Source organism: Meriones unguiculatus, chromosome 4, assembly GCF_030254825.1.
Source record: "Meriones unguiculatus strain TT.TT164.6M chromosome 4, Bangor_MerUng_6.1, whole genome shotgun sequence".
Taxonomy (NCBI): domain Eukaryota; kingdom Metazoa; phylum Chordata; class Mammalia; order Rodentia; family Muridae; genus Meriones; species Meriones unguiculatus.
In genome coordinates this window covers 95,038,735-95,054,674 of record NC_083352.1, presented here as the reverse complement: position 1 = coordinate 95,054,674, position 15,940 = coordinate 95,038,735, and the positions used below count along the sequence as shown (strand labels likewise).

General features: G+C 50.7%; 1 protein-coding gene across 1 annotated transcript in view; it reads right to left on the bottom strand.

Annotated features, from left to right (window-relative positions):
* Ccdc60 (coiled-coil domain containing 60) overlaps positions 1-15,940 on the bottom strand; it is a 155,245-nt gene that overhangs the window by 15,059 nt on the left and 124,246 nt on the right. Inside the window, exons 6-8 of the mRNA XM_060382538.1 lie at positions 12,272-12,362; positions 8,420-8,660; positions 2,454-2,538 (exon numbers count right to left, since the gene is read on the bottom strand). Coding sequence (XP_060238521.1) covers positions 2,454-2,538; positions 8,420-8,660; positions 12,272-12,362 — 417 coding nt within the window. The remainder of the gene's footprint in view (positions 1-2,453; positions 2,539-8,419; positions 8,661-12,271; positions 12,363-15,940) is intronic.

The window sequence follows — 15,940 nt, the reverse complement described above, 5'->3', positions numbered from 1 at the left end:
GCGACGGTGACAGCCGACACACGTGTCTCAGTGGAGTGCTTTAAAGATTTGTGGCTCCTATACGAGGAATAAAAGTAACCTCTGCCTCCCCACCCCCACTGCATCGATTGATTGCTAACTGTATGCCAGGAAGGAGCTGGGCTGCTAATAAATGCATTATCTTTCTAAATGCTCTAAGGACTCACTGAGACAGACATAGCTTCCAGAACAGCCACAGCACTCTTCAAGAACAGAACCGCTCACTGATCTCACTGCAGCTCACTGCAGCCATTCTGGGCAGGTCGCGAAGGGGCTTCATTTTGCAGAAGTGCATCGAGGCTCAGGTGGAACAATGTGCCCGCTATCACACAGAAGTTGAACGATGGGATGGAGATGTTCCCTGCTCTATTAGGTTCCAGAGCCATGCCTTGGTGCTCCAAAATCTCATTTTACGGATGAGGACACAAAAGCCTAGGGAGGACGAGGACACCTGTCCTTCAGCAGCAGGCCTTGGATGGGTACCAACTTGATGTGGAAGCCTTTACAGAGAGGGAGGCGTCTCTCTGAGCGGACGTTTGTCACCCCCGACCAGGCAAATGTCTTATGGACCCACACTGTCTCAGAGTGTCTCCAAGAGCCACCTTAGGAGGCAGGTTTGAGTTGAGGCTGCAGCAGACAGATTCATCATTAACAGGCAGAGGTGGGGGGGGGGGTGATGTATTCGAAAACACTGGGCCAAGTGTAATTACAGCAATAACAACAACCAGTAAGTCATAGCTGGCTCCCCAGCAGGCTGAGGCTGGTGATGAAGCTCTTCTTGGCTTCATTTATTTTCTGTAAGTAATTTGCTGGCTCAGAGGGAGTCAGACTTAAGGGAACCCTGACTCCAGCCTGCATTCCCTCTGGAGCATTTTTTTTTTTTTTTTTGAGGCCACAAGTCCACGTGTGAGGCTTTCCCCAGACAGACACCTCAGGTTCAAGATCAACACTACCCTCTTATGAGCCGGTCATTCTGGTTGCTGCTCGGAGTGCCCAAGGGTAAGACAAAAAGAAAATTCTCCAGGGTAGGGCTTCCCAGACGAAGTCCTTCACTGGCATATACTTTTCTCTGTTCTATTTTGGCTGTTTCCATTCCCTGTTGTTGCTGCTGTCCCTTCTAAGGACAATTGCAAATGGCTCCTCCCATATTCCTCCCCACCCCAAACTCTGTGTATCTGTCACCTTTGACAGGCAGGCCTTCTCCCCGACTTTATCCCAAAGAAAGAAAGAAAGAAACAAACAAACCACTGATTGTCATGACTATCCCTGAGTGGATCAGTACCCTCCAGGACTCTTTTGAGATAAGGTCTTGCTCTGGAGCCCAGGGTAGCCTCAAACTCAAAATCTTCCGGCCTTACTCTCCCTCGTAATGAGATTACAGGCATGTGACGCCATGCCCATCTTGTTTTTATATTTCTCTGCCCTTTTCTGTAGTGCTGGGGATGGAGGCCAAGGCTTCTCACACACTAGCCAAGCTCTCTACCACCAAGCTACCTGTGACCCAAAGCTCTTTTCTTTTCTTTTTAATCTTTTACTTGTTTTTGACAACTCCATCCTGTATACACTGTATCTTAATCGTATCCATCCCAACTCCATCCTCCCAGCCTCCCTACTAAAGACACCTCAACATGTCCCCTTATGACTTCTGTGTCCTCTCTTTTGTGTAACCCACTGAGTCCAGTTACTGCTGCCTGCTGGGATGTTGTCTGATCTTGATGACTTGATCTTGTTCAGGTCTGGTGCCTGCCACCATAGCTGCAGTGAGTCTATGAACACAACAGCCATGCCATATCCAGAAGATGGCATTCCAAGGCACACCTGCCCCCCCCTCCAGGTCTCTTACACTCTTTCTACCTCCTTTTACGTAATGTTCCACAAGTTGTGGGGGGAGTTGATCTACACAGCCCAGTTGGAATCCAGGTCTTAGCTTGTCCTCAGCACTTCGGCAGGTTCTGAGTCTCTCTACTAATTACTGCCCTCTGCAGAAGAAGCTTCTCTGGCCGACATCAAAAGCAGCCATATTTTATGTGACTCCCCTGGCCCCCCGCCCTTTTTGTCTCAGGTTTTCAAGTTTTCCTTGTGTGCACAGTTTATACATATCCAAGAATACTTACAAGAAGGGTGACTAACAAGCCACAGGACCCCCGACAGGCTGCGTGATCGGTGTGCTTTGAAAGACCTAGATGTAAGCAATTTGAGTCCCCTTATCATTCACCAGCTGGGTGTCCATTAGCAAGTCATTGGGCCTTTCTGCCCATTGCTCTTTTGTTTGTAAAGACTGTGGCTCCCACCTTGAGGGGTTGCTCTAAGAAACCAGGGTGGTTGCGCACGTGCAAAGTACACAGCTCAGCGTCTGGCTCACTAGTTGGTCGCTGTTCTTGCCATCACTATTTGCCTGACATCCTTTAACTGCCCAAGGAGTTAAGATAGCATACCTGGGACGTTTCTTCTGCATCTCAGTGGTCATCATAATGGCTCTTCGGGCGTCTTCCCGGACCATTTCCAGGAGCTTCTGCAAGACTGATGGGAATGGGAGCAGTCACCCTTGACCTGGAGTCAGGATGGTTCTCGGACCCCAAGCCTGGCCTGGAGATGCCTCTGCCTCTGGGGGTCAGGGGCCAGACAGGGATCCTACTGGGCCCCAGAAGAGTCAGCTCATAGGGTCTGAGGGGTTTCCTGTCTGACCATGTCACTGCTTGACTTAAAACCATTCCTTGATTCTCTATTCTTTTCTTGGCAACAGGACTCCACTTGACTGCAGAAAGATCTCTTCGCCTGTTTCTGTGTGCTTATGTACATATTCATGTGTGTGTATGCGTGAGGCCAGAGGTCAAACGTGGGTGTGTTTGATCTCTACTTCATGCTGATGAGATAAGAGTGTGTTACTGGAGCAGGGTCTCACTGACTGGCTGGACAGTCAAGAAAGCCCTCTTCCTGCTGTGAAATGGAACCCCCGCAGCACAACAAACCCTCCCCCACCCCCAGGCAGTTCCCTCAGGCGTCTTTTACCTTCCTGCTCAATAAGTTCTGGTCCATATACTATGCAAGGATGTCTTGAGGCCTGGCCCCATGAGCTGAATCTTGTCTCTCAAAAGATAGGCTGAATTCCTAATCTCCAGGACTCCATCTTGCCATCACTACCATTGTCAATTGGAAGTAGTTATGGTAGTTACGATGTGTAAGGGTGAGGTCACACTGGAGGACAGGGTGGTGGTCTCTTACTCTAGTATGGCTGGTGCCCTTGCAATGGAAAGGGGACACAGGCAAGAAGAGCTTGCTGTGCGGTAACAGAGGCAGAGGAGAGTGGTGTGCCTATGGCGGGATGTCATGCCTTCCCAGAATCCACCAGCCAGAGAAGGCTAGAACAAGGAAGGTGAAGTCAGGCACCCACAGCTTTGAGACAATACATTACTGCTGTGTTAAACCTCACATCCCAGAGCTCTGCCGCAGTGCTCCGAGGAAGCTAGCTGTGTGCTTCACAAAAGACGAGGGGTATGAGTGGGCATCGGTATTTTACAAGGACACATCTGTAGATCCCCCCACCCCCCGACTCTTTCCCATTCCTAGAGGGAGCCTGCTCGGTAACAGAACCACCGGGAAACAGCTGGCCCCATGGTACCAAACCATCCCCGGGCGAGGTTGTCACTTAGCAACTGTCCAGAATTTCTCTCCAGCTTTCAGAACAAAGAGAAGGAAGGAGGGCCTTGGCATGAGGAGAGGAGAAAGCACACATGGACAGAGCCTCTGGCAGATAGAAGGGAGACTTCTGGAGTAGTTTTCGGATAATTTTGGGAATCAAGATGGAGACAAGAAGGAATTAATGAAATCTGAGCAATTGGAGGGAGATTAATAAGACTGTATTCTTAGGTTTACCTCAGACAAACATATATATGTATATATAATATATAAATATATATATATATTTATGTATATAGATTTGACAGGGTCTCATGCATCCCAGGATGGCCTTAAACTCATCATGCAGCTGAGGATGACCATGAGCTGATGATTCTCCTACCTCCCCCTCTCATGTGCTATGGCTACAGATGTGTGTAATCACTCCTGCTTTATCAGGACCTGGAGAGTTGAACCCTGGCTTGCCCATACAAGCCTGGCAAGCACTCCACCAACTGAACTCCTGCATCTCTACCGCTTGTGTTAAGAGATGTCAGTTCTTTTCTTTATGGTTGGAAGATGTCAGTGATGCTGAGCTGTCTCTGGAGAGGCAGTGAGGCTGGTGTCCATTTCATGCAGCCATCACACTGTCCCTCCTTCTCTCTGCTGTCTTCATCTGTGTGTGTATTTCTGGGAACTGAACCCAGGACCTTGTTTATGCTGGGGGAGTGTTCTGTTACTGAGTCACCCTCTCAGGCCTCTTAATGTCTCTGGGATTCTGGAAGCTTCTATGCTCCATCACCTACATCTGGCAGGCTGCTGACCTGTGGACTCACACACACATTTTCCAGCCTTGTGCACTGATTCTCCTGGGGCTGTGACTGACTTTTGCTCTTGGGGGTTCTGTGAATTTCTTGGGGGTGGAGTCTGATCTCACTTGGGTTTCTGTGGGCAGCAGCTGTCCATGTGCATGGGTGGGGAACATCAGTTACCAGCTTTGAAAGGAGTGAGCGAGCAGCAAGGATGGCAAGGGAGGGGCCCATCTGGGAGCTTGAGCTGCATTTGGGTAATGATGAGCGAAGGCGATGGTGGTGCAGGCCTTTGCTGGCTTTAGCTTGTTGCAAACACTATCGCTAGGCACCAGGGAGAAAGACTGGCATTCCTTAGCAACCCAGAGCTGCCCAGGCTGTGCCCAGTGATGTAATTCGGTCACAATCGCCTCCACTGCCAATCTGTGGACAGAGTCCACCTGAATGGAGTCTTCCTTTTTGCCTTGTAAGTGTCCTTTCCCCACTAAGTGGAGTCTTGGGGCTTCTGACCTCAGAGAAAAAGCTTGTACAGAAAGGCCATGGGGTAGAATTTCCCCAAGGAAGAGATGGCCTTGTACTGGGTGTTTACAAGGCTTCAGGGTAGTGTGATCCGTGTCGCCCCAAGTCCTTAAGTGATAAGTCATAGCCACAGAGAACAGAAATCCTCACTCTCCTTCCATCTCCCTTCCCCAGCATGTCTAAGAACTGAACCCTTGGTGACTAAGCCAACTTCTTCTTTTGGAAGGTGTCTTTGTGTGTTTGTGTGTGTCCCTGAGGGCAGAAAAAGATGCTCGATCCCCCAGAGCTGGAGTTTCAGGCAGCTGTGAGCTTCCTGACATGGGTGCTGGGGTCCAAACTCTGATCCTCTGCAAGAGCAGAATTTCTCTTAACCCCTTGTCTTCAGACCTGGTCTTCTGCTTTATGGCCTCTTTGGAGGGAGCGCAATGGATGGTTTCAGACTTACATCTGAGTTACTATTCAAGTGACTCTCTGTCCTCCCAGTCCCAGGCCCAGCGGGACTTGGTTTCTTGGGAACTCCCCTGCCGTTGATTTGAGGGAGGGGGTGAGTTGGTGGGAGGTCACAACCCACTGCCCCCAGGGGTCAGCAACGCAGCCTCTTTATGCAGTTGGCCCTGGGATTAGACCTCCTCAGAAGGCCAGCGGCTGTGGATGGCATCAGGCATTCAGCATCCATTTGAGGAAGTTTCCAAAGGCAAAGGAGAGGCATGGCAACTCATCTGCCTTTGTCAAGTCCACCACAAACAGGACGCAGGTGAAGACGTGAGCGAAAGCGGAAGATCAGAGCAGCTGCAGAAGGGCTTTCTCCCAGAGACAGATCCCTGCTGAAACATTGCTCAGCAGTGGCTGCATACCTGCTGTGCACCAGGCTGGAGGCATGAGACAGCACACACAGAACTTATATTCTTTTTCTATCTGGAAGGGGAATTCTTTTCTAGTTCATTCTCCTCAGCAGCCTTTGCAGTTAGGTGTACTACTATGACTGAGTTCTAGACCATGAGGATTTAATTCTCTCTTTCTCTTCTTCCCTCCCTCCCTCCCTCTTCCTCCCTGTGTATATGTGGGTGGATGTCAGAGGAAAATCTTGGGGAGTCAGCTCTTTCCTTACAGCCTGTGGGTCTCAGGAACCCAGCTCAGGCTTGGTATCAAATAACCCTTGCCTGCTCATCCATTTACCTCCTTGAGGTTTTGGAAGTGTGGCCTGGAGTTGCTGAGAAGGTTGCCTACCTCCGCTGGATGTGGGCACTGTTATACCTTGTCTACTTCTGCTTTAGACCTAGGGCACGGGTGTGGTGGGCGGAGCTCTGGAGGCCATACTGGACCATGAAGGGATCCACTGAGGTTGGCCAACTAAAAAGACAGAATAAAGAAGATCCATGATGACACTTTTGATAGTCATTTTTATCCACCCTTGCTTCTTTAATCTGTAGGAAAAATGTAAACTTTGATCTTTTTAAAGTCACTTTTTCAGGTCTCTTTGATACCATAAGATAACAAAACAAAACAAAACAGTAAACTAAAAGAAAGTCCTCAAGAAGACTTGATACAGAGTACCAAGAGACATAGAAAGAAAATATCCAGATGGGTCAGGTAAGGCTTCTCAGGGGAGGATGCACTTGAATTGGGGCTTAGACGTCAAGGAAGCATTTGCCAGCCCTAAGTGTTAGGGGACAAAGGAAGTGATGTAGGATGGTGCTTTTCTTGAACAGAGGAAGATCCGTTGTATGAGGCTGGGCTGCTCAAATGCTGAGGTAGTTATCAGTGTCCTGAATAAGCTGTTCTTGAGGCCACGGTCATCACTAAAAGATGCTGTGCTGAGGATGGAGAAGTCACTGTGCCAGCATTTGACTTAATAGTTTTCTCTGAACCAGTGTGGAGGAAAGTCAGCGAGTGAAGGCAGGACAAGGAGTAGACAGTCTTTGGAAAGCTGTCAAGCTTTGATCCCCTTCCCCAGGTCTCCTCGGCTCAGGGGCTGGAGGGGAGAGAGGCTTCTGTGGAGCACCCTGCATGAGCCATTGCTGTCAGCGCTCTCACCTGATGCAAAAGCTGAGCCCTGTCTCCAGCTCAGCACTCACTGTCATTGTACTCTGAGTATGAGTGATCTTCGTCGTCGGAGCTTCCTGTTGACCACCTGACTTCTCAGCTGCGCTATCACCTCGTTTCTTCCAAATCACGGCCACTCAACCCTCAGGTACCGAGGGAGGAAGTTTCCAGAAGCTCAGCAGAATTTCACTCCCTCTCTGTCTCAGACAGCACCTCTGTCCAGGGAGCAGCTTTCCACGTCTCTCCTGGGCCCCTGTTGACATGTCCTGACTTCTTGCACGTCTGTAGGTTTGCTCACTTTGGGTTCTGATAACCTAGGCCCACTCTGACCTCCTTGAATCCGAAGAGCACCCAGTCCCTGCCAGTGCTTCCCAGGCCAGCTCTGGCTCAGCTGGCGGACTTCACCTTCCACTTGTCCGAGGCAGGATCCCTGAGTCATTTTCCTAGTGTGTCTATGAGACTCAGTGGCCCAGCAGCTCCTGGGAATTCTTGCCTTGGCTTCCCATCTCTCTGCAGGAATGCTGGGATTTCAGGCACTGTTTTTTATTTTTTTATTTTTGTTTTTGTGGTTCTGGGGATTTGAACACAGGTCCTTGTGCTTGCCCTTGAACTGCTATAAGAGTGACTGGTAAGAGAAAACATACACTTCTGTGCAGAAAAGTAGATTTGCGGCCCTTCAGGTTCAAACTGGGAAGGGGGGGTGGGACAAAGGATGCACGTGGGCCGATAGGAGCATTTTAAAGTAAGATTGTGACAACAGATCCACAGATGCTCACTCTGTCAGCTTCATAAAAGTGTTGGCTCACATACATTTGACAATGTATGGGTAAGGTGAGTGTTCCTTGAGCTGGGTGTGGTGGCGTACATACGCCTTTAAGTCCAGCATTCCCTAGACTGAGGCAGGACGCCTGTGAGTCACAGGACGCCTTGGGCTATGTGAGCATGTGCTGTCTCGCTCTCCCACACACAAAATAGTCCAAACTGAGCAAAGGCGACACATGGATAAATCTCTAACAACCAGGTACTGATTTGAATTTGAATAATGTGGAAAAATAAGGTAGACATATCTTGATCATAATTTTTGGATGTGTGAAGTGTGGAAAGGATAAAAGTCTATAGGAATGGAGGCAAATGAAGTATTTTTAAGGTGTAAAGAAGGCAAAAGGTGATTTTGGCTGTGTCCCTATGGGGGAGGGGCTCAGCGAAACAAGTTATGGGGGACATTTTCAGTCTTTGTGAAGGGTGGGGACTGGGGGGGGAGGCAAGGAAAGGGACCTAAAGGCATTGAGTAAGGCCAATGGTAGAGAGCTTTGGCTTCTGTGTCTCTGCTGAGCAGGGCTGGAGGTGGGGCAGGAGTGGGCTGAAGACCTAGGAATGTAAAGACAGACTGTGGTAGTATCTGAGGCGCAACTTACCTGGGTGGAGAGGTTCTTCGTCTGGCTTAGTGGAAGACGACTCATTGTCTTCAATGTCTTTGCTGCCAGTGCCAGTGCCCTGTGTGACCACACTGGGGAGCTCATCAGAGCCCGGGTTCACAGACAACATGCTGCTCTGTGGAGAAGAGCCCCCGCTGGTCCGGGACAGGCTGAGGGTAGAGGCGCGCCTGCTGAGCTTCCGGCTGGCCGTGCGAATGGCAGGGACTTTAAATTTCTTGGTCTGAAGGAAAGAGAGAAAAAAGAGGGATGTCAGATGTCAGAAAGGATGGTTGGAGAAAAGAAGAGAGGGAGATGGAAGAAGGGATGGGGAGAGACTGGGAGGGAGGGAAGAAGAGTTGGGAGAGGAGCAGAAGGGAGGGAGGAAGGAAGTAAAGAAGGAAGTAGGGAAGGAAAATGGAAGTGGTATTTCTAATCCCTGCTTAAGTTAAGGAGAAGGGCCAAAGGTCACTGAATTCTCCTCCACTCCTAAACACTATGGACATATGCTGGATATATGGAACAACCTTTTGTCACCAGCCATTAAAGGACATTCTGTGTGTCTCTGGAAGTACCCTTGTCCCTGTACTGACGATTCCTCGTGCCACCTAAAATGCCATTCTCTCACTGGAACTGGAGCTAGGCTGGCATCCAGCAAGCCCCAGCGACCCCCCTGTCTCTACCACTCTCCCAGCAGTGCTGGGATTACACGAACATGAGTCTTACTGTAGGTGGTGGGTATTTGAACTCAGGTCCCTAGGCGTGTGCAGCAAGCCTTCTAACTCACCAAGCCATCTTCTCGGCCCCAGAAATAATTTTCTTTGAGAGCTTTTAAAATGAAAATGCTTGAGGGCCTAAGGTTGGTATCAAATTTATATGAGACTCATAATGTTTACCATCCTAGGGCAGAAGGCAACAGAGAGCAGGGGGGTGAGGGAGGGGGTCCTAAAGGCCACACCAAGATTTCTCATCATGATATTAGGTGGGGAGAATTTCGCTCAGCTGGTTTGCTTGTGGGAATCAACTGTGTTGAAGCAGGAGGTGTTAGTAGAGTTTTGATCAGTTAACGCTGTAGGGCCTTGACTGTAGGCGGAACTCCCTGCACCAGAAGCAGGGAGGGATTTCTTGGCTGCACAGAGGAAGGGAAAAGGTAGGGGAAAGACACAGTGGTAAGACTTTAGGGCTTCGCCTTCCATTTCTTCCTTTGCTTTGCTCCTTTCCCTAAGTTTTCTGACACAATTTTGCACAAGCAGAAGAAGGCTTCAGCCCATGACGGCTGGGGGCACTGGAGTCTGGACTGTGGTTGTCCAGCTTTCCAGGGCATCGCACAAAATGATGGCGGTGATGGGAGGAAAAATCAGTAGAGAGCTGATGTCCCTCCGTCCCTTTGTCAGGAGGCTTCCCTTGTCCTGACTCTGCAGCTTAGCCAGGAGCTTGTCCGCCCACCCGACAGGATGCTCCACACTCCCTGTCACCCCGTGAGAGAGGATGTCAGAGCTCAGCGATGGCAGTACGCCGGGCCGCCCCTCCCTGGTGCTGGGGAACTCCAGACCACCGTGGAAGGTTTAACCCGGGGTTAACCCGGGATCTGTCTGGGAGCCCTGGACTGTGAGCTGGGGGAGGAGAGCATGCTGCCTCAGCTTCCTCATTAATAAAACAACAACGGGGATGGGCTGAGGTGGCCACAAAAAGACCTTCCTATCCCCAGCCCTCCTCGCACCTCCCCTGAGCTGGGACCTGGCGGGACTTAGGAGTGACTGAGAGTTCAGGAGGATGAAACGTCGGGGAGACAGGAGCTTCAGCATGTCATTTGCCCTTCAGCGAACTGACTCTCCCTGAATGAGTCCCCACACGCCTTTCTTGCTTTCACAGTCTGCTCAGGAGTGACATGACCCAACTGCCAAGTTCTGCCTCTGGAGGGACTGGCTTTTTTTTTTCCCCTAAGTGAACTCTTATGCTTTCTGAGAAGCAGAGGTTAGAGACATACTTAGCCACCCATTTTAAAAAAACAAAATTGACACTTAGAGAAACCTAACTGCTTGGCTTTTGTTCGGAATAATGGACCCTGGGCTCCCATTTGCATGTGGTAGTATGGGTCCCCCAGCCTTCCCTTTGGCTGTGCTTCATTTTGCCACAGACCTTACCACTCCCTGCTGTGCTCCACTCAACCTGATTCTTACCCCCCCCCCCCAACTGGCAGGATTTCCCCATTTTGAGGAACACTGCCTGCTACTGATGAGGTCTTTGTGTACCACAAGGCCCTCGGGGACTTCGGCCAGTGTCTCCTTTCTAGATCCCCATTTACAGAGGGCTGAACTGAGGTCCGGGGAGGAGAAAGGGCTTGTCCAAGGTCACAAGGTGGGATGAGCCACAGCAGCCACTCCAGTTGTCCTGCCAACTCCACCCCCCAACCCCAGAGTGCACCACGCCACTGTCCGGGTGTGACCCACAGGGTCTGGGAGACGGGACTGTAAGAAATCAACGGTAGCAGTACTGAACCTTCTGGAAAAACACTTTCTTTTTTTCCTGAGAATCAGGGCCCTGCTGCTCTGTGTGTCTCTACAGATAGGTGTACACCGTGTCTCCACAGTGACTTTGAGTGAGAAAACAAAGGCTCTGGCTTGTGCGTGTTCCAGGGTGCCGCTGTAAGAGCAAGGATCAGGGGAACAGTCCTGTCATGGGGCGTGTGACTCTAAAAAGCCTTATGTTTGACACACAGGCCCAAGGTGAACCCGGGCCTGGCCGTACGACCCCACACAAGTCACCGCCCATCCGTCAGCATGCTGAGGAGTGCTTCTCAAACCTGTCCGTAATAGGTTTATTGCTTGTGTGTGCGTGTGTGTATGTCTATGTGTATGCACGAGTGTGTCTGTGTGTGTGTATGATGTGTGTGTGTCTCTGTCTGTGTGTATGGTGTGTGTGTGATGTGTAAGTGTATGTGTGTGATATGTTGACTCTGTGTGTCTGTGATGTGTGTGTACGTGTGTGAGTGTGTGCGATTGTGTGTGTGAGTATGTGGAGGGCAGAGGGCGACTTTTGGGAGCTGGTTCTCTCCTCCCACCACATGGGTCCTGGAGCTGGATCTCAGGACATCAGCCTTGGCTGCAAGTGCCCTTTCCCCTGAGCCATCTCTCCTGCTCCCATTTTCACACTCTCTGGGTTCGCACATCCTTTCCCCAAGCTTCTCAAGAATCCCGTGGCAGATGGTGTGGGCGCTGGACTGGTTCAGGGGACAAGGGGCGGGGTCTGCACAGACCCGCTGCACAGCCGTGCCCGCTCGAATGGCAGCGTTATCTGTTTATTGCTGTTCTTTGTGTGTGTTTGTTGAGCAGGTGGACTCCAGCTTTGGAGACGGCACAGCTTCGGGTGGAAGACAACAGGCCTCAAAATACCTTCTTAATCAAGTGAATACACTTGTGGCTTGGAAGAATGTCTGGTGGAGGAAGAAAGAGGGTGAGGGAAGGAGGGGGAAGAGAGGGGAAGGGGGGAGGAGGAGGAGGAGGAGGAGGAGGAGGAGGAGGAGGAGGAGGAGGGGCACTATCAATTAAAGGACAGAGTGAGGCGAGTCCATTTCCTTCTTGACATCTTACTAAGCAGATGCCCATCACAACCACCTCTCTGTCTCGCCTCCTTCCGGTATGTCTGGCCAAATGTCGTTTTTCCTATAATCCCCAGACAATCATTTTAATTAAAATGTATCAACCCCCCCCCCACAAAAAAAAAAAAAAAAACAAACAAAAAAAACAGCAAACATGGTCTTCCTTTGCTTGGAAAACCACCTAACTACCTAGACATATATAAATCAACCTCTCCCATCAGAGACTGAATTCGGCTGGGGTCAGGCTCCCTGGTTACCTTAGGAGCTGTGACGAAGTGATCCCACCTCTGCCCCATGGACTTGTCCTTGTTGATCTTCTTTATTGAGCTCTTGCTGCCGCCTGGGTCCCTGTGTGAGAAACAGCTTAATGAGTTTTCAGTTTGCAGACTCCCGGTTTGTTTCAAGGTCTGGCCCCGCCCCAACCTGCTCACCTTTTCCCTAAAGAAACACACATTCAGGCTGACTGGCGGCTGCTCTCTAGTATGACTCTCTCCCGCTACTATTTTTAACTCGGGGACAGTCCTCTAAGGATGGGTCTTTAGAGGGAAAGACAAACCTGAGCTAAGAGAGACCACTGCTTCCTGGGCGAGGGCTGAGGCGGGTGGAGTATATTTGCACACATTCTGCATGTTTGCCTTCTGGGCTTGGGCATTACGGAGTCCAGGGTGAGGTGGCAGTTATGCTGCAGTTGGACCAGAAAGTGTCTGCATTTGTGCCTTGCCTGTTGTTCACAGGCACCAACATCAGGGGTACTCTGGGTACCACAGCGAGCAGCGCAGCTGGGCGGGGCCGAGAGAGTGGGCATGGTGAGTTGTGAAATGAAACCCCTGGTTTGATCAGAAGTTATCTGAGATGCTTTGTGCCGGAGGTTTCTGGGTGCTCACGGAATCATCTCCCCATCACTAGCCGGTTAAGCCACATTCATTATCAGCCCCCTCTGCAACCAATGGCAGGACTGGACTCAAGGGTCCTAGCCCCACGGCTCTCCATTTCTCTTGTACTGTGATCTTGAATTATGTTTATTACGTGTGTGCCTACTCCATGTAAATAAGCTCCATGCCCTTCCCTGGGGGCCTGGGAACTTTCCGGATAAGAGGCTAAAGCCCCAACAGGTGCTGTGGGCGATTTCCTCCCCCACAGACCTGTTACAAATTTACCATGCTGGCCTTTTTGAACGGGCTATGTGGCACACGCCGTGCATTACTAAATACCCCTCCAGTGGGCCTGGAGCAGACTCTCACAGTGAAACACAGTAACATGTCTGCGATAAAGTATGTGGACACTTATACTCAGAGAAAGAAATAAAGACGCTAAAATTGGGATTCCATGTTAAGTTTCAGTTTGCTTCATTTTGGTTCAGGTCTGATTCTGTGGTCAAATGAGTCATGAAAGAGCTGAGGTTTTGGAGCCTTTAGATTTTGAAGTTAATGGTTATGGAGCTTGATATACAAGTGGGGAATCTTGCTGTGATCTAACTACCTGTAAATCAATCAATTTGCTTATCAAATTTTCTATCGATCTGTTCTTTCATTATCCATCCATCCATCCATCCATCCATCTACTGTCAGTCTACCCACCCACCCATCCATCCATCCACCCACCCACCCACCCATCCACCCACCCACCCATCCACCCATCCCCCCACCCACCCACCCATCCACCCACCCACCCACCCATCCACCCACCCATCCACCCATCCCCCCACCCACCCACCCATCCACCCACCCATCCACCCACCCATCCACCCACCCATCCACATATCCACCCACCCACCCACCCATCCACCCACCCACCCATCCACCCACCCATCCACCCACCCACCCATCCACCCACCCATCCACCCACCCATCCACCCACCCATCCATCCACATATCCACCCACCCACCCACCCATCCACCCACCCATCCACCCATCCATCCACCCACCCATCCACATATCCACCCACCCACCCATCCACCCACCCATCCACCCACCCATCCACATATCCACCCATCCACCCACCCATCCACATATCCACCCACCCACCCATCCATCCACCCACCCATCCATCCACCCACCCACCCATCCATCCACCCACCCATCCATCCACATATCCACCCACCCATCCACATATCCACCCACCCACCCATCCACCCATCCATCCACGCACCCATCCACTCAGCCTCTATCCATCCACACACCCATTCATCCTTCTACTCTGCTACACTTATCCATTCACACACCCATCCATCCATGTTCCCACTCATTTATAAATCTCCTTATCCATGCATCCACTCCTTTTTTTAACTTCCCTTTCTCTGCAGGCTGATTTGGGGTGTGTGAGACCTGTGACATACTTTGCTGGCTCTCAACCTGTATGGAGCATGTTGGAGGAGATGAAGCGCTAAGAGCAACTCTGATAGTTGCGGGAATGGGGGTGACACTCCCAGTGTCTAGGCTTGTCAGAGTCTGTCCCCACATGATGTCTGCGGATCAAAGTATTAGACACAGGGGACAGACATGGTCAGGTTGGACTGAACCTGAGGCTGGCTTCTCACAATGCAGGGCTCTGAGTAGCAGATCTACAGGCTGCCGCTAATAAGGAGACAGGACCCCTCGGCTGTCTAGAAATCCACAACCATAACAAAAGGGACAGACTCCAGGCTGGGAGCCAGGTTGAGGTGTTGGGGGGATTTACCTCCAAGCTTTTGTGAGACTTCATGTTTGGTTACAGGATAAAAAGTTCTGAGTAATTAACAGAGAAGCCCATTGGAGTCTGTTCTGCTTGCTTTTCCCTCGAGTAATCAAATTAAGGAATATTTAAAATCCGCTGGAGGACGGAGCAGCCTTATACGCGGTATTTAAACAGCAGCCCTTCTGAAGCCTGGTCGCAGGCTAGCCAACAGGCGGCCTTGATGCTCCTGCTCAGCGGTGTCTTTCATGACCACAGGGCTTTGGGCTTTTTTTCTTTGCTTAGGCAGCCCCCGCTGAGCTGCCAGCGCCTTCTTGAAGTTCAAAAGCAACCCCTTTCCCTTTCAAAATTAAATCTGGGCCCAGCTAGGCTTTCGAAATCTTAAAAATTCAGGTCCAACCGGGAAGACAGAAGCCTTCCGCTAATGCTGACTTCCAAGGCGACCTGGAGTCTGCTGCGACTTCAAGCGGCAGGCTAAATGAGCTAAAGATGCAGCCAGATCCCTGCGGACCTTTGGGAGCCCCCAGCCCCGCCTCTGCAAAGCCACTGATAAAACAGAGTCCAGGTTGGACAGGATTGATCTCTCTGATGTTTCCTTCTCCGTAGCAAATAAACCCAAAAGGAAGATCAGTAGTCGGGGAGGAGAGATCAAACAGCCGGAGCAGGAAGTCCGCTGCACACCTGCACACCTTCTGCGGAGGTGAAAAGCCAGCTGGAGAACCTTCCCCATTAGCGCTGTCACCGAACCGAGCCCTGCTTCCCTGACCCGAAGTTGGATGTCTCTCTGTGACTTGCTTTCTTTAAAAAAAAAAAAAAAAAAAAGAGGATGGAATGACAGCGGCTCCTTGGGTGGACGCTCTGCCAGCCAGATTCCAAGCTCTGCTGGGAACTTGGACCTCCATCGGCAAGGCTCCCTGCATGGCTATAATGAGCAAAGCTCCGGGGTTGGATATGGAGGCTGAGCCAAAAGCCAGCTTCAGTGGTGGGGAGGAGGAAGCGATGGTTGTTTGGTTAGCACATCTGATTGGTTTGCTGTCTGGTGATCTCAGGCGATCTTCTTGCATATTGGGACCTGTTGCTGGGCGGGAGTTGGCCTGACCCTCCGCCTTCCATGGGTGTGACTTTGTGCATGGTTGCTTGGCTTCTCCTGGCCTCAGGGTCTCCACCTGTGAGATGGGGCCAAGGCTATCAGCTGGGCAGAGAGATTGTTGCAGGCTGTGAAAAGAAATGAGTCTCAAACAAGGTGAATCTGGCT